Consider the following 21454-nt stretch of genomic DNA (forward strand, 5'->3'; position numbering starts at 1 on the left):
TATATATATATATATATATATATACACACTGTATATATAGCTCAACATTTTTCAAATTCTTAACCCAACACTGAAAAAGTGACTAAAACATGCTAAACAAGGATAAAAGTAGCAGAAATAAGTTGAAATTAGCAGTTAGACGGTGAAAGGAGAAATTAAATAAAATTAGCAGACAAAAAAAGGAGTACAAAAAAGTTTAAAATTTGTTTTAAAATAGCCAAAAAAAATCAAAAATAACACAAAAACAACTAAATCAGAAGCTGAAGAAAGCAGAAATTAGCACAAAAAGGTAAAAATAAAAACAGAACCAGAACAAAAGTTGAAAGGTACTGTAAAGATTTATGAACATTTTGAATAAAGTTAAGGATGTTGAAGACAGCAAGATAAATATCTCAAAATGTATAAATTGCTGAAATACCAAAATTTACATCCAAACTGTACTGAAGGAGCTGAGTATTCTGATATATACAGTTTTGAAACAGCACAAAAATTATGGAACAAGTTATGAGCCCAAAAACGTACCGAAGAAAAAATGACCTTAATAATGTGAAAGTTTCTAGTATTGATTATAATCTCTGGATGCACATCCACAACTGAAAAACCTTTAGAGTGAATCCAAATCAAGATTAACACCAGCGCCAGCTGACAACAAAAAATGGTTCTGACTCAGTCAGTTTTACAGACATTGAGCTGAAATTTGATGTTAACGACTCTCAGCTACCATAACAACATAAACTATGAGCATGAGTACTTTCAAAGTTTGACCAAAGAGCTACAGCTCTGTCTTTTCTTAACATAATATGATTTTAGTCTAATGCTAACGCATTGCTTTAAGAACTGCTCTTTAATCTACCTAAAAGTTGACTAAGGTCATTGATTACTGACCCGTAAGGAATCCTCTTGTGTTGAACCATTTCTTTCTGACCGTCCAACAGCCACAAGATAATCTTCTGATTTTTCTCCATCTCCACTGCAGGTTCAGACCCGTCACAGGGCCGCACTTCTTCGCTCCTCTTTAACGCTCTCTTACACTGCGTACCACCTCTGTTGTTTCACAAATAAAAAAATAAATAAATAAATAAAATAATAAGAAGAAAAGCATAGAAGAGTTTGGCTCTACGACAGAAAACAGAGTTTGTTCCAGACCTGTAGCCTGTGTGTTCCCCAGGGATGGATCCCACGCCACCATCTGCGAAGCTGCGAGACTTTACGGCGTAATGACTCGCCTCTGAGCTCCATGGAAAACCACCGTGTGCATGTGTCTCAGCCTCCATCTGCTCTCTGGGCTTTCCCACTCCTGCCTGGTGGATGTGATGCACGTGTCTGTGATGGTGCGCGTGGCCCGTCTCCCCTTTAAAGCCGTGCCTGGTTGGATGTTTACCTGGGCCTGACTGGCCCACCCCTTTGAGTCGTGGGAGGCCATCCGGGGAGCAGGACTTGGGAGAGTGGCGGTCAGCCCCTGGAGACTCGCGGCCGGGCGTCTTCATGACCCGCTGGACGTGGTCGTCCAAGATGAGCTCTGGGTTTTCCTCGTGGGCGTCTCTGTAGGTTGTGTCAGCGTACCGGGGGTTGTAATTCAGTGAGTAAGCACTAGGGGGCAGCCTGAGACTGGAGAATAATGAGGCTGAGGATGTGGGGACTTCATCGCCCTCTTCCTCCTTTAATGCAAAAACACAAAACAGGATCAAATAAGAGACAATAAACTGTGTAAACAAACACAATTTACTAGTTTCTATTTTAACCTAAAAAGAACAGATTTGACTTTTTCTAACACCAAAAATGTTTCACTTGTTACTGAATCTGAATAAATCTGTGAACAAATCTGGAACACAAGCCACTGGTACTCATTGCACAGTCCTGTCATGACAGACGCAGGGAACAAAACTGTAGGACAGAATCTGCTGCGAGCAGAGTTGTAAAGTATCTAAGTACAAATACTTCTTTACTGTACTTAAGTATAATTTTTGAGTATCTGTACTTTACTTGAGTTATTTTTTTCAGCCTACTTTTTATTTCTACTTCTTACATTTTCACACAATTTTCTGTACTTTATACTCCTTACATTTTTTTAAAAAAGGCAAAAAGTAGAAAGTCGTTACTTTTATTTCATTTTTGCTTGTTTTCACTCCAGCTTGTTATTGTAAAAAATAAATACTATCCATATAAATTGTGCCTCCTAGATAGTGAATTTAATTGTGGTTGAATGAGAAGTATAAATATATAAAATTCTGATACTGTATTAGTTTGTACACAAACAAATCATGTCACAGTCCAGCAGGACATACTCATTCAAATAAAAGGACTGTACTTAAGAAGTATTTATATTTCATGAATTATATTATTGCATTCGGCCGCAGCCCTCAGATAGATTTTRATTTTGGGGAAAAGCTTTGTGCAGCCTTGATACATGTATAAAAACTGAAACAGCTAGACTAGTGCATCCTAAATTTAACATAAATTCATTATTTTAATACATTATAGTCATTTCTGCAGTTTTTTGAGGAGGTCACCTCCTAATAAATGTGATTACAGAAAATCTAACTGCTCATTTTAAATCAATACTTTTACTTTTAATACTTAAGTACAAAGAATATCAGATACTTTAAGACTTTTACTCAAGTAATATTCCTAAAGGATACTTTAACTTTTACCAAAGTATTTTTTTGGCAAGATACTTGTTCTTTTACTCATCACTTTGTGGTACTTTATAGAACACTGGCTGCGAGGATATTTACTGGGTGGGGGGAATGCAGCTTTTATATTAGGTGTTGATATATTTTTCCTTTGTTTTCACATTTAGCAGATTTACTCTTATATTTCCTTCTAAACATCTCCTCTCAGATTCTACACTGACTCCATCATGTTCACCTACAGATTACAGTCAGCCTCATATGGATCGATCATGTCACTCCTGTTTTTTGGTGGATTCAGACAAGTGCTTTGTTTATATCGAGTGCACACCCACATATCAGAATTGCGAAACATTTGGAAAACTACTGGAGTGAACGCTTTTAAAAGGAGACATTTGATGCTTTAAAATCCTTTTTCACATTTAAATCTATATAATCTGGAACTGAAATGCTTTGGTTTAAATTCCTCCTTATTGTAACCTTTTCTGAGCTGTGTCTCAGATCAACTCGTTTTGAGGCTGTCTCTTTAAATCCAAACGAGGCACTTCACACCCCGCCCCCCTCCAGCTTCCAGACTGGTCCATTCTAGTTTGATAGAGGGGTTTACGACTGAAACATTTTGTTTATAAATGAATAAAAGATGTCAGCAACCGAAGACTTGTCCATCCAGCCTTGTGTCGCGTTCACACCAAATGCAATTTCAGCTTCAAAATCGCATCCAACGCTTCAAGCTGGACGCTTGTGCACTTTGAGGTCAGACGCAGGTCAGCTCTTGAAGCACTCGCACGGCAAGAGCCTCCCCGCCCCTCCCTCATCTATCAGGCTCTGTTTAATGTCGGACGAGGAAGTGCTTTGCTTTATTTACAGACAGCAAGAGCATGTCACGTTCATCAGATATTAATTCATAATTAATTCACCAGATAATTCAGAGACATTCTGAGTTTCATCACCCAGGAGCTGCGGGAGAGGCTCACAGCTCGCTTTCAGGACTATTTTTGTCCCGAGTCCAGTCTGATGAGTCGCTGCCACGCATCGGTGCGGATACTGTATCTCCTGTCAGGACACCGACTGCAGGCACTCGATTTCAGCTAAAGAGCTCCTCTCCGTCTGTTTCAGGTTAGTGGACATCATTCAGTAAACTGTCCCGTCGGGAAATATGTCGCTACGTCACACAGTGGAGTCTCTCTGATTGGTTGACGCGGCGCGTCGAGCTGCAAAAGTTCAGATTTTCTAACTTCAGCGATTTGCTCATCAAACACGTCGAACGCTCAGATCGTTCAAATCGCGCTGCTCTAATCGCGCTTGAGGCGCCGCAGCACTTCCCGACGCTGATTGAAGCGTGTCCTCCATAGACTTTGCATGTAAACCTGAGGCTCCTGATGCTGAAATTGCGTTTGGTGTAAACGCACCATCACATGTTGGAGCCAGAGTCTGACCCAGAGCCAGAAGAGAATGAAGTTGGTAAGTCCAGAACTTATTTGTCAATTCCATCGTGAAAAATATGATGTAATACTTTAGAAAACATCATCAAAAATAAATAAAACTGAACGGGCTGAAAACTATGACTCAAATAGAAAATAGGCATCTTTGCAGCACCGGGAGGAACTAAATTGAACTTTCTGCACTCCTAGAAACTTCAAGTACACAACCAAATGTATTTAATGCTAAAAAAATGGATTTTGTACGATACGTCTCAATTTTTGATATAGCTCAGGATAACCTTTGATATATATTTTTTTTATTATTTTACAGTTTGCATTGAGGACATTCAGTTGCTCAGCCTTAGCTCAGAATATTTCCAAATTAAGGAAGTCATTGCATTTTTACCTTCAGCCCTTTTTTTTTTATATAAAGCAGAGCTAAATCTCTGTGATGGCAGCTTCAACTTCTTTCCTTTCAGGCACCGCCACATAAATCGTTCACTCAGGGAGTCAATAGTTGGCACCGAGTACTGAGGGAGATTTCATTTGCGGTAACGGCAACCTTTTCATCACCGTTCAAGTGGCATCAAACAAGCGTCTCACTCTTCCAGGCTTACAAGTGGCCGAGTGTGCAGGTGCTCCATCTGATTCATTGACTAAGCCAGATTGCTGTCAGGCCAAGGACAGAATTCTCCAAATGATTCATCTCGCTTTACTCCACGCTCACACGGCTGGCCTCGTTTATTTCATTAGGGACAGATGGGTTTAGGCTTCCTTTGTCTCTGAAAGTTAGAAACCTGATGGCCCGGTACACACATGTCCACCTGTCAGGCTTCCACTGACACGCTCTGCAATCAGCTTATTAAATCGTCCTGTTATTTCTGTAAAGTAAGGAATAAAATGCTCTTTGATATCATTTGCACCATGACAATTCTTCAAAACTATTTAATCTTTTCTGGCTGCTTCAACAAGGAGCGTTTCTTCATAGTTTCAGTTCAAAACATTGTCTGATCATAAAGATCTGACGTTCTTCGTTATTATTGCCCGCCGCCGAAGGCAAAAGGCAATAAGGTTTTTGCCCATGTATGTGGTTGTTTGTCTGCGGCTTTAGCAGAATATCTCTTGAACCACTGGATGGATTTTAATACAACTTATAAAATAATCACAACAAATGTTTATTACTCTTTGAAGACAATCCCATTTAAAACGGCTGTCACTGCCAAATGCCTTTAGGAAACACAAAAAAGCAGACAATTTTACAGATACTGAGCTAATATTTGGCGTCGTAATAGCTGAGAATTATCCCCAACACATGTTCTGAGCACTACACACTGCATAGGACTTCTGGTTAAAACTTTGGCATTTTGGAGCAGTTCGCAGTCGAGTGTGAAGCGGCCGGGATGAAGATCAGTGCCTCCAAATTCGAGACCACGATCTTGAGCCGTAAAAGGGTAGGGTGAATTCTCCGGGTCGGGGAGGAGGTCCTGCCCCAATTGGAAGAGTTTAAGTGTCTCAGGATCTTGTGCACGAATGAGGGAAGAATGGAGCGGGAGATCGACAGGCCAATTGGTGCTGCGTCAGCAGTGATGTGGGCGTTGTACCGGTCTGTCGTGGTGAAGAGAGCTGAGCCAGAAGGTGAAGCTCTCGATTTACCAGTCGGTCCATGTTCCTACCCTCATCTATGGTCACGAGCTTTGGGTAGTGACTGAAAGAACGAAATCGCGGATACAAGCGGCTGAAATGATTCCTCTGCAGGGTGTCTGGGCTCTCCCTTAGAGATAGGGTGAGAAGCTCAGTCATCCAGGAGGGACTCAGAGTAGAGCCACTGCTCCTCCACGTTGAAAGGAGCCAGTTGAGGTGGTTCATCTGGTTAGGATGCCTCCTGGACGCCTCCCTGGTGAGGTGTTCCAGCCATGTCCCACAGGGAGGAGGTCCAGAGGAAGACCCAGGACACGCTAAAGGGACTATGTTCTCGGCTGGCCTGGGAACACCTTGGGATTCCCCCGGATGAGCTGGTCCAAGTGGCTGGGGAGAGGGAAGTCTGGGTCTCTCTGCTTAGGCTGCTGCCCCCGTGACCCGACCCCGGTTAAGTGGAAGAAAACGGACTGAGATTTTAACTCTGTCCCTTTTCAGATAAGATGGTTATAGTTTAAAATTCTGGCGTGAAAGGCAGGTATCTGCAGCTTTTAGCAAGTCAAATGAAAGACTTTTTAAGACCTTTTAATGCCACCTTGAATTAAACTTAAGACCCGGAGTTTGGTCACATGTGCAAGTTGCACACGTCTGTAAAATTACGACAATGCTTCAAACACATTAACTTTTAATACAAAGTTAGACTTTCGATACAAATGTCTCGGGCAGGTCGGGGCTCAGTTCGGGAAGACGGGTGGAACGTTCAGGTTTCTCCTCGGCAGCAAAAAGTCAGAGCATCTCTGATTACCTCACCTGCGATTATGATTCTGCTCACAGACAGCAGGACCTGCCCTGCTCTGCTCTGATTGGCTAAAACTGTGACTCTGGTTCTCTTTATTTGTTGAAAGCTGCGTCAGTTAATCCATCAACACTGGATTGAAGAACCACAACAAGACAAGTTGTTTTTTTTCCTCATCCTTACCATCAGGAAATGCGTTGCAGAGATGACTGGGAGAGACGGAGAACTTTAAGCGCTTTTGTCCGACAAAATTTAAGACCTTTAGTAACATATTTAAGACCAACTTGCACATTTTTAACAAATTCAAGGTTTTAATTTTAGATACATGAATTTAAGACTTTTCAAGTACCTACAGACACCCTGGATTGGTTTCTTTCAAAGAAATAAAGACCATTAATRATTTAAATGAAATTTCATTTGAAATTGAACATCTTTAGGTATCCATATTTTAACGTGTTAGCAGTGACGCCCACATTTTCATCCTACCAGCATGACTGGAATGTGTAAAATAGAGAGCGTAGGTTGTTGTACCATATTTAATGTAATTGATCCAAGACGACGTTCTTCAGTGTGAAACCCTCTCTCCTTCACGTGCTTAATTAAATTATCAAAGTGCTGAATCAGCTTGTGCTTTTAGAGACAGAAAGTAAAACAGTAAAGGTACCAGTCGGACTCTCTTCAGCCGCTCTTCCAGTTTCTCTCGCGCCTCCCTCTCCTTCAGGACGCCCTCCAGTTTCCCGATCAGCTCGGCGGCGAACCTTTCCGGRTCCACGTGGATATCCTTAGGAATCCGGGTTGTGCGCTGGAGGAGGAAAAGTCAAACTGTGAGCAGGAAGTTTGGTCCACCTCCGTTGTTACTGTCAGGAACAGTTTGAGCACCTCAGCTCCTCTCTGAGACTGAACTGAAGAGATTTGCTTTCAGAAGGACTGTAAACGTGAATTTACCAACGTTTAAGCTATAGTTTTAGACCAAGATCATCTTCTATTGAGAAATAACAGAGTTGTTTTAGTTTAGTGAAATGCAATATCACATTATGTTAAGAAAACTGTCCATCTTTTTTCCCCATTCAGGCACTAATTACACTTTACTTTCAAATAACATTACTGAACCTCAGCCTTTTGTTAAAACATACGTTCAATCATTTAAAACAGTGATTTCCACAATATGATATTCACATTCTTGAGTTTGGACCTGAGGTTTAAACTTAATATTCGTATTATAATCCTTCACATATTTGCAAAACATTCACAAAAAATATTCTGATAGCATTTTTGTTTTGCATGTGTAATTTTGCGATTATTATAAAATACATTTGCTTTTAAATCCTTTTTCACATTTAAATCATTCAGCTGGGGTCTATATAAAGTGGAACTGCGATGCTTTGATCTGAATTCCTTATTAATGTAACTCCACAAGCCTCTCTTTGACCCRTTTCTGGGGTGTGTCTCAGATCAACTCGTTTTGAGGCTGTCTCTTCCAGATCAGTTCTTTCTAGTTTGASAGAGGTGTTACGCAGCGCAAAAGCGTTTTATTTACAAACTAAATTAAATCAGTTAAGTAAATTCAACATTGCATTTTTACAGTGCATATACTTTGACGTAATAGTTCAGAAAACATAGAAAATAGAGAAAACTGAACAGGCTGAAAAATATGACCCAAACAGAATATAAAGTTACCTACGCAGCACTGGGAGAAACAAAAAWTTTTTTTGCACTCCTAGAGACCCCGAATACAACAAAATGCATTTATTGGCTAAAACGGTGGATTTTTGCATGGCATGTCCCCTTTAACTAATGAGGTTAATAAAACCTATTTTTAGACAGCAAACATAATCTCCTTAYTAAGTACTCAAGTGATGTGGATTTCTCTGCTGCAGACAATTCAATTCAATTCAATTCAAAAATACTTTATTGATCCCAGAGGGAAATTAGGACATGTTTATTCAAAGCTGTTAAAAATATATGAAAATGAATTTAAGTAAAACAGTATAGGAGGAGAAATTAATATTCAAAAAACAAAACTTTAKGCCAATTCTTCTAACCAACACATTTATAAAATACTAAATAAAACAGCACAGATTTGCTCTCCGTTCTTTAGTCGATCCTTACAATCTAATAGGGAGCTATGTGTGGAGTTATAATTTCACTCTTCACTCCGAGGCCTAATTAGGGCCAAGGTTTTCCTACGAAGYAGCAGCAGAAGCTGCAGAGGGAGGCATCAGGCTGTCACACAGGAGGATTCATGTCTGCTAGACTTCAGCGCGCAGCAGCTCAGGCAGGCATCAAGCTGCATTTAGACAGCCTTCTTTTTCACCATCAGCTATTCTTATACCCCATCACAAGCRGTGGAACACAGCGCAGCCTAAATATGCACATCTCCAGTGGTGGAGCAGAGAAATGTTAAGCAGAAACAGACAGTTACAAAGAGAGGGATGTAGAGGCAGAAAGTGGGGGGGAGAGAGAGGAAAGAAGCCATGAATAACTCACAGGTAAATGAGGTAGTGGCACTCGCCCATTCGCTCTGGCACTTTCGTGCATCTCCCGGCGATGCTGTTTGCGGTATCGGAAGGGTGGAACCCCATCTCTGGAATTAACAACAAAGAAATTTTCATAAAACAGACTCATGAATAAACAACAGAGGCAGCTTTGAAGTTGAGCGCTTCTCACAGCGTTTATTTTTTTATTTTGCCTGAAACAAACACCAAAAAAGTCTGGATTCTGGTGTCCCTGATGCACCACGTGTGGTCCAGCAGATCACACGCATGAATGTGTAATCCTGCGTAGTACTGGTCGTACTGGTTTTCACTCTACCCTGCGCCGAAAGCTCAGAAGCAATTAGCTTTTAATCCATTCAGCTTCAAAAACATTTTTGTCCAGCTGCGCAAACATTGAAGCCTCTTCGGATAAAACCACCCACTGAATCTGCACCAAAAACAGATTATTCTTTTAGATATTTCTTTCAGTAGGACTCAGGACTTAACTTGATCCATGGACTCCACTGAAGTCTAAGCTTTAACAAATCACGGATGACTAAAAATTATGATGCTGGTTTCAAAATTTGTGAGCTAAATAAGCTACAGTAAAGATTAGGGGTGTAAGAAAATATCGATACACTGAAATATCACGATATTTCATTTCCCGATACTGTATCGATATTCTAAAGCCCTGTATCGATTTTTTATTAAGGTTTAAAATGTCAACTTTCCTGCCAGCCGTTCATTTTTATGTTGTAGTTCAGCCTCTGACCACTAGTTGGCAGCAGTGAGCCAGCCATTTGGCTCCTCTACCTCTTGAGGTAGAGGCCATTGTTAAGTGTTGGGTGACCATATTGTAAATTAATATTAAAAACTAAAAGCTGCAAAAAATATATGTTCAAATTATTTATTGTCAAATTTAGTCTAATAATTGAAAACATGGATGAAATAAGAAATATGAAACAAATAAAATAAAATACATACAAAGCATAACAGTTAAATGTATCAAAAGCATGTCTCTGTAATATTAGAATTTTCTGAGACAACGAATTTTGGTTTTTCATTTTTTCCCCCGTAAGAGGTTTTTATTTAATAGAATTTTTGGACAAAAAATCCCAATATATCGCAATATATCGCCTTGCTTATAGTATCGCAATATATCGGGATATATCGTATCGTGACCCCTCTGTCATGATATGTATCGTATCGCCAAATTCTTGCCAATACACAGCTCTAGTAAAGATTGGTTCTTTTAAATCAGTAGGTAAGGATTCTCATTCCTGTGCATTATGTTGATTCAAATGGAAGGAAAAATGAGTTGAACGGTTGATTAAAGGCAACTGATGAGATCGTCTTTTGTAAGAGATCACACAAATGGGAATTTTGGGTTCAGATATTAACTTCACCAGCATTAGAGCCCTGCATGATTAGATTTAACAACCCCTGTGCTGAATGCATTTGTGTGATACTTACACACTGCTGTCTGTGAGGGAAATGGTTTCTGCGTCACTGGACATGCTCTGCTGCTCGCTATCGTTAGCGCTGGTAGCTGGAGCCAGAACGTGACCGGTGTTGACGTAGTATGGGTTGATGGGCTCCCGGCACGATGCATGCCTGAAACAGGAAAGGAAAGAAATGCACAGAAATCTGTAACTGAGTTTATTTGAAATCAAGCCCAATGCACAGCTGCTACCAGAAAACGACTGCTTTTATACAGTAGGTCCCCATCTAATGCTTTCACTTTCTCCATTTAGAAATTTCATACTTTTTCAGGCACAATTTTTCTTAAAATTGTTGAAATTTATGCCATTTTTGACATGAAATGTCAAAAAAATATGACACAAAAATATGTACAATAGGTTGCCTTCATGCCCAGGCTGCTCTTGCAAAAGAGATCTGCAATCTCAATGGGAGCTGTCTTGTTAAATAACAGTAAAAAAAAGGTTTGTAAATTTATTGTGAGTATTTATACAGAGGTGGGGGTCTTATTGCGCAATTATTCATCAGAAAAACTTTACTGGATTATTTTTTTGGCACAATAATTCCACCAGGAAGACTGAGTGGAGATTTCCCTGGTCAGTCCGCTCGATGCTCCTTTCCATTTCAGATATGATGAACATTTAAAAAAAGTTCTTGACTTTATTTACCATAATTCTAGTTTTACTTGACCTATCAACATAATTTAAAAACTGATGTATAGCCTGAAGTCTGTAKATTTGACGCAATTTGGAACAGATTTTACAGAAAGCAAATCTTTCCCACTAGAGTGATTTAAACTGGTCAAGTGACTAGGACATGAAGGCATCCAGGGACTCGGGATTAATCGTCATATTATGTCATTTTATTGGCTAAATGCCACAATTACTTAGGATTAATTTATGTGCCAATATCTCCCAACCCTAGTAAAAGGTTAATAATCTTCAAGCATTAGCGATACCATAAAAGGCGCAACTTTAGGGAGTAAATRAGGGTTAGAAATCTTCTCTAAATATATCAACATTAACATACTTAAACCCTAAATCTGACTTTTAATTTGGTGGATAACGTATTTCTTTATTAAACAGCAAACGTGGAAAAAACTCTGAGTGAAATAAATACACTAAGTGTAGGCAGACCAACTAAATGTTACAGTTTAAAACTGTCCTTGTGTKCCATTAGTTCGATGTATGCAAATATACTAGCTGGTAACACTGTTTGTTGTTACCACACTAAGTCACTCTGAATGAATCGGAGAAGCGTAACACCACTCTGTCAGAGATGCACATTATTCCCACAGTATCTACAAATAAAAAGGGGGTGGGGGGGGGTCTTTATTTGACACCGTTCACACTTAGCAGAACAGACCTCTGACAGGGCTTGTGTGCATGAATTATAGATGCCATGCATCATTATTTTTTATTCAAATTGGAATCCCCTGAAGCATTTACCCTGAGCTTCTCCCTGCTTGGAATGCAGAAGCGCGCGTTCACATGAAACCTTTGTGACCAACAAATCTTTATTAACATCAACAGACGATGGAATATCATTTACAACTCCAAGATGGTGAAAGGGCAGCATAAACAAAAGAAAAGAAAAAGGCAATTAAGTGAATGTTGTTAATTAGAAAAGCGTGACCTTAGGAAATTAGTATCTAATTTAGCATGTGGTTTGAACAGATCAGGAAACATTTTACCAAAACATCCATTTCCATTTAGTAGAAGAATCAAATCACACAGACCTAATTAGGAATAATTGTCTGAAATGAGCTCTTTAATGTGAAGCAGATTAAATTCTGATTTGTAACATTTAACCATAAGTGATAGAAATATACCATAATTGAACTATCTTCTCAATTCTGCTGTCTTTGTGGGGTCCATATGACCCCACTCATGTTTGGTGTGGCGGTGGGGTCCTCCCAATCCCCACCTGATTAAGCGGTGGTTGGAGGGGCAAAGTGGGGTTGGGGTGGGGCCGATAGGTGGTGTTTGTGAATGGCCTGGCTGGCTCCCCGACAGGCAGCCTTGACTTTTACTTGCTAGCTTTGTTAGTGCGCCAAAAAGCCAGTACAGAACATTAAAATGCAAAAATGCAAAATGCTCTATATATTGGAATTGTTTTCTTTAAAAGCTTTCTTTTTGAACAAAAACAAAGCGTTTTGCTAATGTTGTAAAGCTGAGTAATAATAAAAGTCATCATTAAACAAAAGTAAATATGTAGTTAAGTTTACTTCGCCAGTTCTTTTCAGCAGATAGAGAGTAACGATAACGTCAATCTGAAAGAAACACATTTGCTTGTACACATTGTTGTTTTCGTGCTTGTATCCCGAAGAGAATAAAAGCTCGTCTTTGAAATTCACGTCCCGCTAGAGTGAGAACAAAACTAAACAGTTTCAAAAGTTCCCCCAAAACATTAATGAGCACAAAAGCCATTCTCTTTCAAGTCGTCTCACTTCTTGAAGCTGATCTGAAAGACTTTTTAATGTCTTCTGTTGGCATTCTCTGAAGGGATCCAACACAACTGCTGTAAAATTTAGTTTCACAAAAAAAAAAAAAAAAGAAACACCGAGTGATGCTAAGAGGCTATTTAAATATGAAGCGTGTCTTTTTTTCTTCTACTTTTTTGTAATTCCAGCCAAACGCTTGATTACTAAAAAAAATTATGTAAAAAAAAAACTATGAAGGAAAAGTTCATTCAGTTTAAACAAGTTTTCATTGTTTGGCTTGACGATCTTTACATGCACATGGCTGACACCCCTGAGGTGMTTTGTTGGGTGGAGAGTTATTTTTTTTAAATTATTTTTTGGACTGTTTCAGATCAGATTTAAAGCACTGATCTACAACAAATGTGCTGCCTTTTCTGCAAACAAGCATTTGCATTTTGCAGATACTGGAAAAATGTGATGAGATGTAAGAAAACTWAACGCTAGCAGGAAACTGGGGGTAAAATGTGCAGCAGCAGAGTTCATTTCTGGCCAATCGTGTATTTTACTAGATGGAATGGTAATAAAGGTTTACTCTGTGTCTGCTCCTAAGTGCTGCATTGTGCGTTGTGACACAGAGAGTAGGTATTGTCCGTCTGTCTGTCAGCTGATGTGAATTCCTGTCTGTCATCACAACCCTGCTGCTATGAGAACATCTCTGTGATGTCCAATCGGGATGCACCAGGAAGAATTGTGTGTCAGAAAGACATTATAGTGAAACAGACAGTGYTGGGATGCAACAACTAATCGATAAAATCAATAAAAATTGATTATTAAAAGTTTAACAAATTTAATTATCGATTTGTTGTGTTGGATAATTTATGATGGTATTAATTTAACGATTAATCTTTGTTTTAATTTGCTGACAATGTCTGAGTGAAGACACTTACCTACTTGTCTTAACATGGCAAATAAAACAAGTCATTWAATGAATTCTTGTAATAAGCAGCTGTGTTCTTAACATGATCATCCCTGACATGAMACCGTCCATGGTCAGAGATAAAGACTTCTTCACTATAATAGTTCACACTTTTATTTCAGGTTACACTCGTCCCTCATGGACATATTTTACAAAGCTCATGGAGAGAAAACATGAGACTTTCAAGGATATTATAGTAACACAAATCTCAAATGGCAAACTGTTTTTTGTGCAATTTGCCAAGTCAGTCCAAATTTTCTATTTTGGAATAAAGAGGTCAATATATATATATATTTTCAATTTATCGATTAATCTAAAAAATAAATTGAACAATTAATCGATTATTATAATAATCATTAGTTGCAGCCTTAGTGACAAAGTACAAGAAATTTGTAAAAAAAAAACTTTGTTACTGTATTTAAGTAAACATGGGTACTTTCAACTTTTACTCCACTACATTTTACTTTAAGTATCTGTACTTTCTACTCCACTACATTTCTGTAATGTGTTGCATTACAAGTTACATTCACATCACATTATGTTTTTTTTAATGTTTTTTTAGTTTGACAGTAATCAATGGTGAGAGGGGAARTGCTGTAACTGGTCCACTGAACCACTGCAAAGCAGGAAAATACCATTAGACCCTCCTTCAAGACGAGCAGGGTTGGTTCCACATCCTGCTGGAGCATCAGCGACACAAGCCCACCCACAATGGATTCCATCACAGAGAGTCAGCCTGAGAAAATGTACCATCCACGGCCTCATTTATTCAAGACTTATTCAAGTTCACCGGTTCAAAAAACGACTCGTGGAGATGATGAATTTACAGCTTCTGCAGCGTTGTTTGCCAAAATGGTACACAATTTATGTGTTAAAAGTATACATACAGTAGGCACACCATGATAGGGCTGCCACAAACGATTATTTTTATAATCGATTAATCACCAATTATTTTTTCGATTAGTCGACTAATTGGATCATATGTTAATTGAATATAAACATACAGCTTATCGCGCCAGAATGCAGCTGCTATTATATAACCATGGTTAGATTTTAGCTATATGCTAACTGAAAATAATTGCTGTGGAAGGCAAGTTCTGCCTTGCAGATTTTGCATTGCACAGGTTTCTCTTTCATTTTCTTAAAAWGATACCAGAGCCTGTCTGTATAATGTCTTGTGACGTCCACYGCCTACCCCAGTTATCACTACTGAGAATGTGTGTCAAGGACAGAAAGGCAGATGTGGCAGTGGAAGGTGTCAAAGCAGTTTGGAGAGAAAAACAGAGTAGAAAACAAACAAAAAAAGAAAATGATTAATCGATTATTAAATTAGTCATCGATTATTTTAATAATCGATTAGTCGTCGACTAATCGACTAATCGTGGCAGCCCTACACCATGATATTGTAGACCATTAGCGACAACYTTACGCAAGTACTTTTACTTTTAATATTTTAAGTATTTTAAAAGCAAGTACTTACTTTTACTCAAGTAAAAATGTTAATGTGGTACTCTTACTTTTCTAGAGTACATTTTTGTCTGTTTATCTGTACTTAAGTACAGTGTTTGAGTATTTTCTCCACCAATGGAGCTGCAATCACCTAAGATGTCACAGCTGGATGTTTTCACTTCAACACAAGAACCCCTCATTCTGTGTAGAAAAAAAAACACAACAAGATTTAGATGTTTTTCTCCTCTAAAAACGACGACAGATTAAGATTTTTATCTTGCATTGTACTATGTTCCACTCATTTAGTTGAGTTACAATTGTTTGTAGGGAAAAATTACAAGATTATCTCATAAAACTTGTGATGCTGAAGTTACAGTAATTTGTTATCTTTTAGATTAAAATACTGACAAATAAAAAAAAATGAACCAGCAAACTTTATAAAAGCTTATGTCAAACTATTTCCCCCTCCTTTAGTTTTGTTATAGAGATTTTAGCAGAATGGTTTATCCCAAGAGCTGACATCACCAATCTTAAGATAAAAAGTTCAACACTGAGACAGGATAAAACAAAAAAAAAAATGTGATTAAAAAGATTTCTATAATTTCAGCATACATCAGTTGAATCTGTTATAAACAGCTGGATGGAGAGGAATTAAAGCTTTACAGAAAATAGCAGCACAAGCAAAAAGCAACACTTTAAATAACCTATTTTATCCGCCAAAATTATCAGAAATTAAACAATAAAAACTGCTAAAGTCATATTTCGGAGTCAAAGTAAGTAAAACGATAAATTATGCAAACCAATCTTAGGTTAAAAAGCCCCAAGGGAAGAAGAAATAGCTGAGGGATGTGGAGAGATGCTCTTCAACCTGACGAGCTCCACAGTAGCTTTCAGTACGAGGGGTGGGAGGGAAAATCAATTTTTAAATGCATCTCAGACATGCAACATTATTAAAGGATGTTTTTAAATGTCAAAAGTTGATTTTGTGCTCTGTGTTGCCACTTTAAAGGTCTTTTTTTCTACAGCTTAGATCAAAATCACCTTCATCTGTTTCACTAAAGCCTGCCCAGTGGAAAAAACATCTGATTCCCAGAGAACCAGCATCAAAAAAACAAGGATTTCTGCTCCAACCTCCAGTAACCACTTTAACTTCCTACACTTCTTCACCACCTGAGGTGCAGATTCTCCACTTCACAAAGCATCGCTGAACTCTGCTCCCCCTGCGATACACTCTGTTCTCATCTCAGACTTATGGCAGCGTTGGCACTGATGTGAGGTTTCAGCTTTATTTCTAATTCAGCAGTTTGCAGGGGAAACCTGCACAGTTTGAGCTGAGCTGAAGTGGTTTATTTATTTATTTATTTGCTCTTTTCTTTTTTTTTAGATGCCTGGGAGGTTTTACCTGTACTCATGGCTGTCCTGGAATCTTGCTCTGTTGCCAATTCGCGGCGTCTCCATTAGCAGTTTGTGAGTGAGCTGGCTGCTCGGCGGCAGGTCACACTCAGGCTGCCCCTCTGGCCCCTGGTCACATCTCCACTCCTCGTTTTCATTTAAAGTTGGTAAAAAAAGCGAAAGTCCCTTCGCTTCCCCAGAAACAMGGCTCTGATCGCTGCGCGGCTTAGGGCTCTCGCCTCCTGTCCGTGTGTATTCCAAATAAATGTCGGACTTTAAAAACAGAGGGTAAGTGTTTTCCTCCATCATGGTCTGTATCTCGGTCCGAGCCTGTTCAAACATGGCGGGATCAATGAGGAGCCTCATCACGCAGTCTTTAATAAAAGACTTAGTGGCTGGTTTGATCTGTCGGGAGACGATCCCATGATTATCCTGAATGTACGTTTTGTAAATGACTTTTGCCCGTTTTATCTTCTTCTCCTCGTTAGCCTCGTTGGCTTCGAGTTTGCGGAAGCCGATGCACGCAAACCAGAAGTCGAGCATGTCGGCACACTCCTCCTGCTTGAGGAACCTCCTGAACAGATGGATGCCATCCTGATCGTCCAGCAGAGAATGAAGCGACTCGGCCCATTTTAAGTAGGGTGGCGTCGGGGAAGCGCTGCCCTCTGGCTCATAATCCCGGTCCAAGTCCGGTCGCCGCGGCGCGGCCGCCAACGCGTCACGTTCGGCGCTCTCACTCTTGGAGGAGAGGCCAGGGTGGCCGGGGTGGCCGTGCTGGCGACCGTCACCGCACACCAGCGCTCCTTCTTCCCCGGGTACTGGAGGTCGGGGAGCATCCTCAGTGAAGCTGCCTCCCAGGTCTGCTCCGCAGCCCCTCTGGTCGCTTATGCTCATAGTCACGGCATTCAAAACCTCCGTCCCCGCAGTGCCCGAATCGCACAAGTGCTGGATCCAGAATTCTGCTTATGCCGCTGAGAGAAAACTCCTGCAAGGGAGAAGAATACATAATGAGATGCAGCTCACATGACTGCAAGGCAGATCATTGCTCGCCTCGTCAGGATATCGCTCCTGTACTCCTTTACCACAAAGAGATCATTCTCAGATTAATGTCAAACCTTTTTTTTCCCGACTGGTGACGTTCGAAGTCGGAAGAATTCACAATAAGCAAATATGTGACAATAAGTTTAAGTCTCTGTTAAAAACTCATCTGTTTAAACAGGCATTTGAGTCTGACGAGCATGATCATTAGGCCGGCCTTTGCTGTTTTGTTTGATTTTATTGTTCATTTTATTACTGTACTTTGTTCATTGTTTTTATTTTATGCTCCTGTACAGCACTTTGGTTTTTATTGTGCTTTATAAAGAAACGATGATGATGATGATGATGATGATGATGTGAGATGATGTTTGCAGCTTTGTTCTCTTTTCCACCTTTTTTTTTATTTTTTTTGTTGATTTTGTGCTGTTTATTGTGGCGTTCCTTTCTGCACCACCACTCGAGCTCTGCACAAGAGATTTCCCAACACCTGGTGCATGTTTGAAACTAAAATCCGCCTGATAAACAAATGGATTATTGACTCATTTTTGCACCGAACCTTTAAAGGGATCCCCGATGAGTTGTAACATTAGACTTTATATGTTAAACATATACTTTAACTGTAAAATAAAGACTAAAAATACTGTAGGATGTTCAGTTTTTACAATTTTTAAAATAAAAGTTTAAAAATATATTACACGGATGGGGCCATTTTATTTACACGCAAAGCATTCTGGGTAAATGATGACATCAACTAGGTCATCGGCACGAGGCTGCTAGCGAGCTATATCCACCCTGAAGGTTAATCTTGGACAATATCTGATGATCGACTCTTTTAAATGAAACCTGAGAGCGTTGACAGAGAGGAGAAGGTAGAAATGACTTAGCCTGGAACTGAAAATATGGATGGAGGACAACAGAGCTGCTTCATGGAAGAACCTCAGCTTAGCCTGTTAGCTTTAGCGTTAGCCCCGACGCTATCACCATATATATGTATTAGCTCAGTGCTACACATTCTCCTCTCATCACTGAGYTCCTRCATCCACATGACAGAGAGGGGAACACAAAAATGAATCAGCCTGCAACTGAAAATATGGATGGACCTCAGTTTAGCTTGTTTGTCGCGCTAGCGCCGAGCTATTACATATAAGGCAATATAGCGTGAGGGCTAGCACGAAGGCTAACAGGCTAAGCTGAGGTTCTTCTTCCATGAAGCAGCTCTGTTGTCCTCCATCCATTTCAATTAAAGGCTGAGAGATTTGAGTCGATCGTCAGATATTGTCCAAGATTAACCTTCAGGGTGGATATAGCTCGCTAGCAGCCTCGCACCGATGACCTAGTTGATGTCATCATTTACCCAGAATGCTTTGCATGTAAATAAAATGGCTCCGTCCGTGTTAAAATATATTTTAAAAAAATTTACTAAACTAAACAGCCTACAGTATTATTAGTCTTTATTTTACAGTTAAAATAAATGTTTATCAAATAAAGTTTAATGTTACAACTAATCGTGGATCCCTTTAAGACAGGGTCTGCAGGATGAATTCCAGAAACTGTCTGAAGATCAAGTTCAAAAATAAACATAATCGACTTGATTAGCAGATGGTAGTATTCCTTAACAGAACACATATCATCTGCTGGATTTTGTACCAGCTTTAACAAAAATCATCTTATAAGAAAGGACAAACATTACGCACGATCATGTCATTCCAGAAGATCTAGTGAGATGTGTGAGCGCTCAGAGAATATCATGGGGTTCACTATAAGCTATCATCACACAAAATTAAGCTCAATGGGCCTCATGCAGGAACATGTTCGTATTCTTATCCTAAATTTCTCTTACTTTTGTTCGTACAAAGGGTTCGTACGAACATGTCACATCAGATTCAACAAACTCTTCTATCTTCAGGAAAAGTGTGTAAATGAGCTGCGTAAATTCCACCTGTTCGTATCCAGCTGCTCGTGCACGTGAGAGGAGATTAGCATAATTACCACCCCKAAAACACCARATAAGGCTATGTTTCCTGCCTCAGATACAAGGAAGTGTCCATTCATGAAAAATGACAGCGATAATTAAAAAGAAGAACTTTACGAGTTCAGAGATTGAAGTCCGTCTGTCAGAGATCCAGAGAAGAAAATCTGTCATTTTTAGCAGGTCAGCTGTGGAATAAAAAGAGCTGCTAAAAGTATAAACAACTGTGTTAAATCATTTTCGTTTATTCAGAAGCCATACCGTACCCCAGTCTGGATAACAGCAGACTGACTGCTCGTAAAATATACGACAGGTCTGGACCACTCATGTATCTGAAGAAAATCTTAGAATACGAAAACATTGGTGAATGTCACAAATTCTCCTAAATCACTCGTACGCACAACTTAAGAACAAATCTGTGCGTACGAACGGTTCTTGCATGAGGCCCAACGTCTGTAAAACTGACAGAGTTAGAGCCATTTATGTGTTTGTAATGTCAAATCGCTGTGGAGGCCCTGTGTGAGGTTAAATTATAACTAAATTATCTCTAGATGTGAGTGAGATCTTGAATAAATGATTCTTTTTTGTCTCTTAGGTGGACTTGCAACCAGTCTACGGTGCTGGAGATGAGCCTACTGAGAAGAAACAACAGTTATAAAAAAAATGGATGGACGTTTTGACATATTGATACCTCCAGCCACATGCTGATTTTAATTAATCCCCCCGCTGTTAGCAGATTCGGCTGGCTGATGAACGAATTCAGGAGAATGTGTTCTCAAGGATGCATTTCGCTGTTTGGCTGGAGCGCACGGCTTATGACTAAGCTTCCCAGTATATTTAATTTAAGGTCTAATATGGCCACAGCTGACTGTTTAAATTCACACGCCCACGCTGGAATCTGACAGCTGCTGGCAGATCCAAATCCTGGTGAAAATAAATAAATACGTAAACAAAACAAAACACCCCAACTCTGAGTTGGTCTCACATTTCCAGTGTAAATTACTTTCCTGTTTATAAATCTGAGCACTTGTTGACTCTAATAGGATTAAAGATGAACGAGGGGGTAAAAAATAAAATAAAATAAGATGATTATTATGATTTTATAAAGGCTGACAGCAGGGTTAACTGTGATTCCAGGAGAAATATCATTTAATGGTTGCCAGCACCCTTTCCTTTAGGGCACACCTACTCTCTGTGTCCGCTCCAATACAGTCATAAAAATCAACAATGCTGGTGCGAGCAGCGCGTGCACCTTGCGCGAGGCCAGATGTGCGGGGGGGGGGGGGGGGGGGATTAGAATCCCACAAAGGAGGAGGTTTAATGCCTTGTTGAGCAGCTGGAGTTAAATGATGCTGAAGCCACCATCACCTGCCTCTCTGGGCGCTCGCGCATCCTTCCCCACCTGGATGAAAGGGATCATCATGGCGTCAGGTTCGTGAACGGAAGCTCGCGTTCAGACAAAAAGGTCGAGCTCCGGGAAAATGTCATTTAGAGATGAAAACCGCGAGGCTTTTCTGCACGTTTTTTAATTTTATTTTTTATGTCTCGGCCTCTTCAGAAGGAGCGGAGAGCGGTGGGTGGGGGAGGGGAGCCGAAACAAACTCCACACACACACACACAGCCAGGGCCTTCCAGCAGCCCACTGACAAGTGCACAACTTTCTCACACTATTAATACACCCCCGCAGGAACCCGCAAAAAAAAAAAAAAACAGCCGCGAAACTGAACGCGCGACACAACCGCCCGCTAGCGTTCTCATCAGCCCCGCCGCAAC

At 39.9% G+C, this 21454-nt stretch overlaps 1 protein-coding gene across 3 annotated transcripts in view; it reads right to left on the bottom strand.

The window, feature by feature from the left end:
* axin1 (axin 1) overlaps window positions 1–21454 on the bottom strand; it is a 30190-nt gene that overhangs the window by 5211 nt on the left and 3525 nt on the right. For all 3 annotated transcript variants that reach the window (XM_014023766.1, XM_014023758.1, XM_014023749.1), the window contains 6 exons: window positions 16685–17659; window positions 10430–10570; window positions 8970–9066; window positions 7147–7284; window positions 1147–1658; window positions 886–1044 (listed from right to left, as the gene is read on the bottom strand). In XM_014023766.1, the coding sequence (XP_013879220.1) occupies window positions 886–1044; window positions 1147–1658; window positions 7147–7284; window positions 8970–9066; window positions 10430–10570; window positions 16685–17568 (1931 nt within the window). In that variant the 5' untranslated portion in view covers window positions 17569–17659. The remainder of the gene's footprint in view (window positions 1–885; window positions 1045–1146; window positions 1659–7146; window positions 7285–8969; window positions 9067–10429; window positions 10571–16684; window positions 17660–21454) is intronic.

The sequence above is a fragment of the Austrofundulus limnaeus genome, unplaced genomic scaffold (genome assembly GCF_001266775.1).
Source record: "Austrofundulus limnaeus strain Quisiro unplaced genomic scaffold, Austrofundulus_limnaeus-1.0 Scaffold4, whole genome shotgun sequence".
In the NCBI taxonomy this organism is placed as follows: domain Eukaryota; kingdom Metazoa; phylum Chordata; class Actinopteri; order Cyprinodontiformes; family Rivulidae; genus Austrofundulus; species Austrofundulus limnaeus.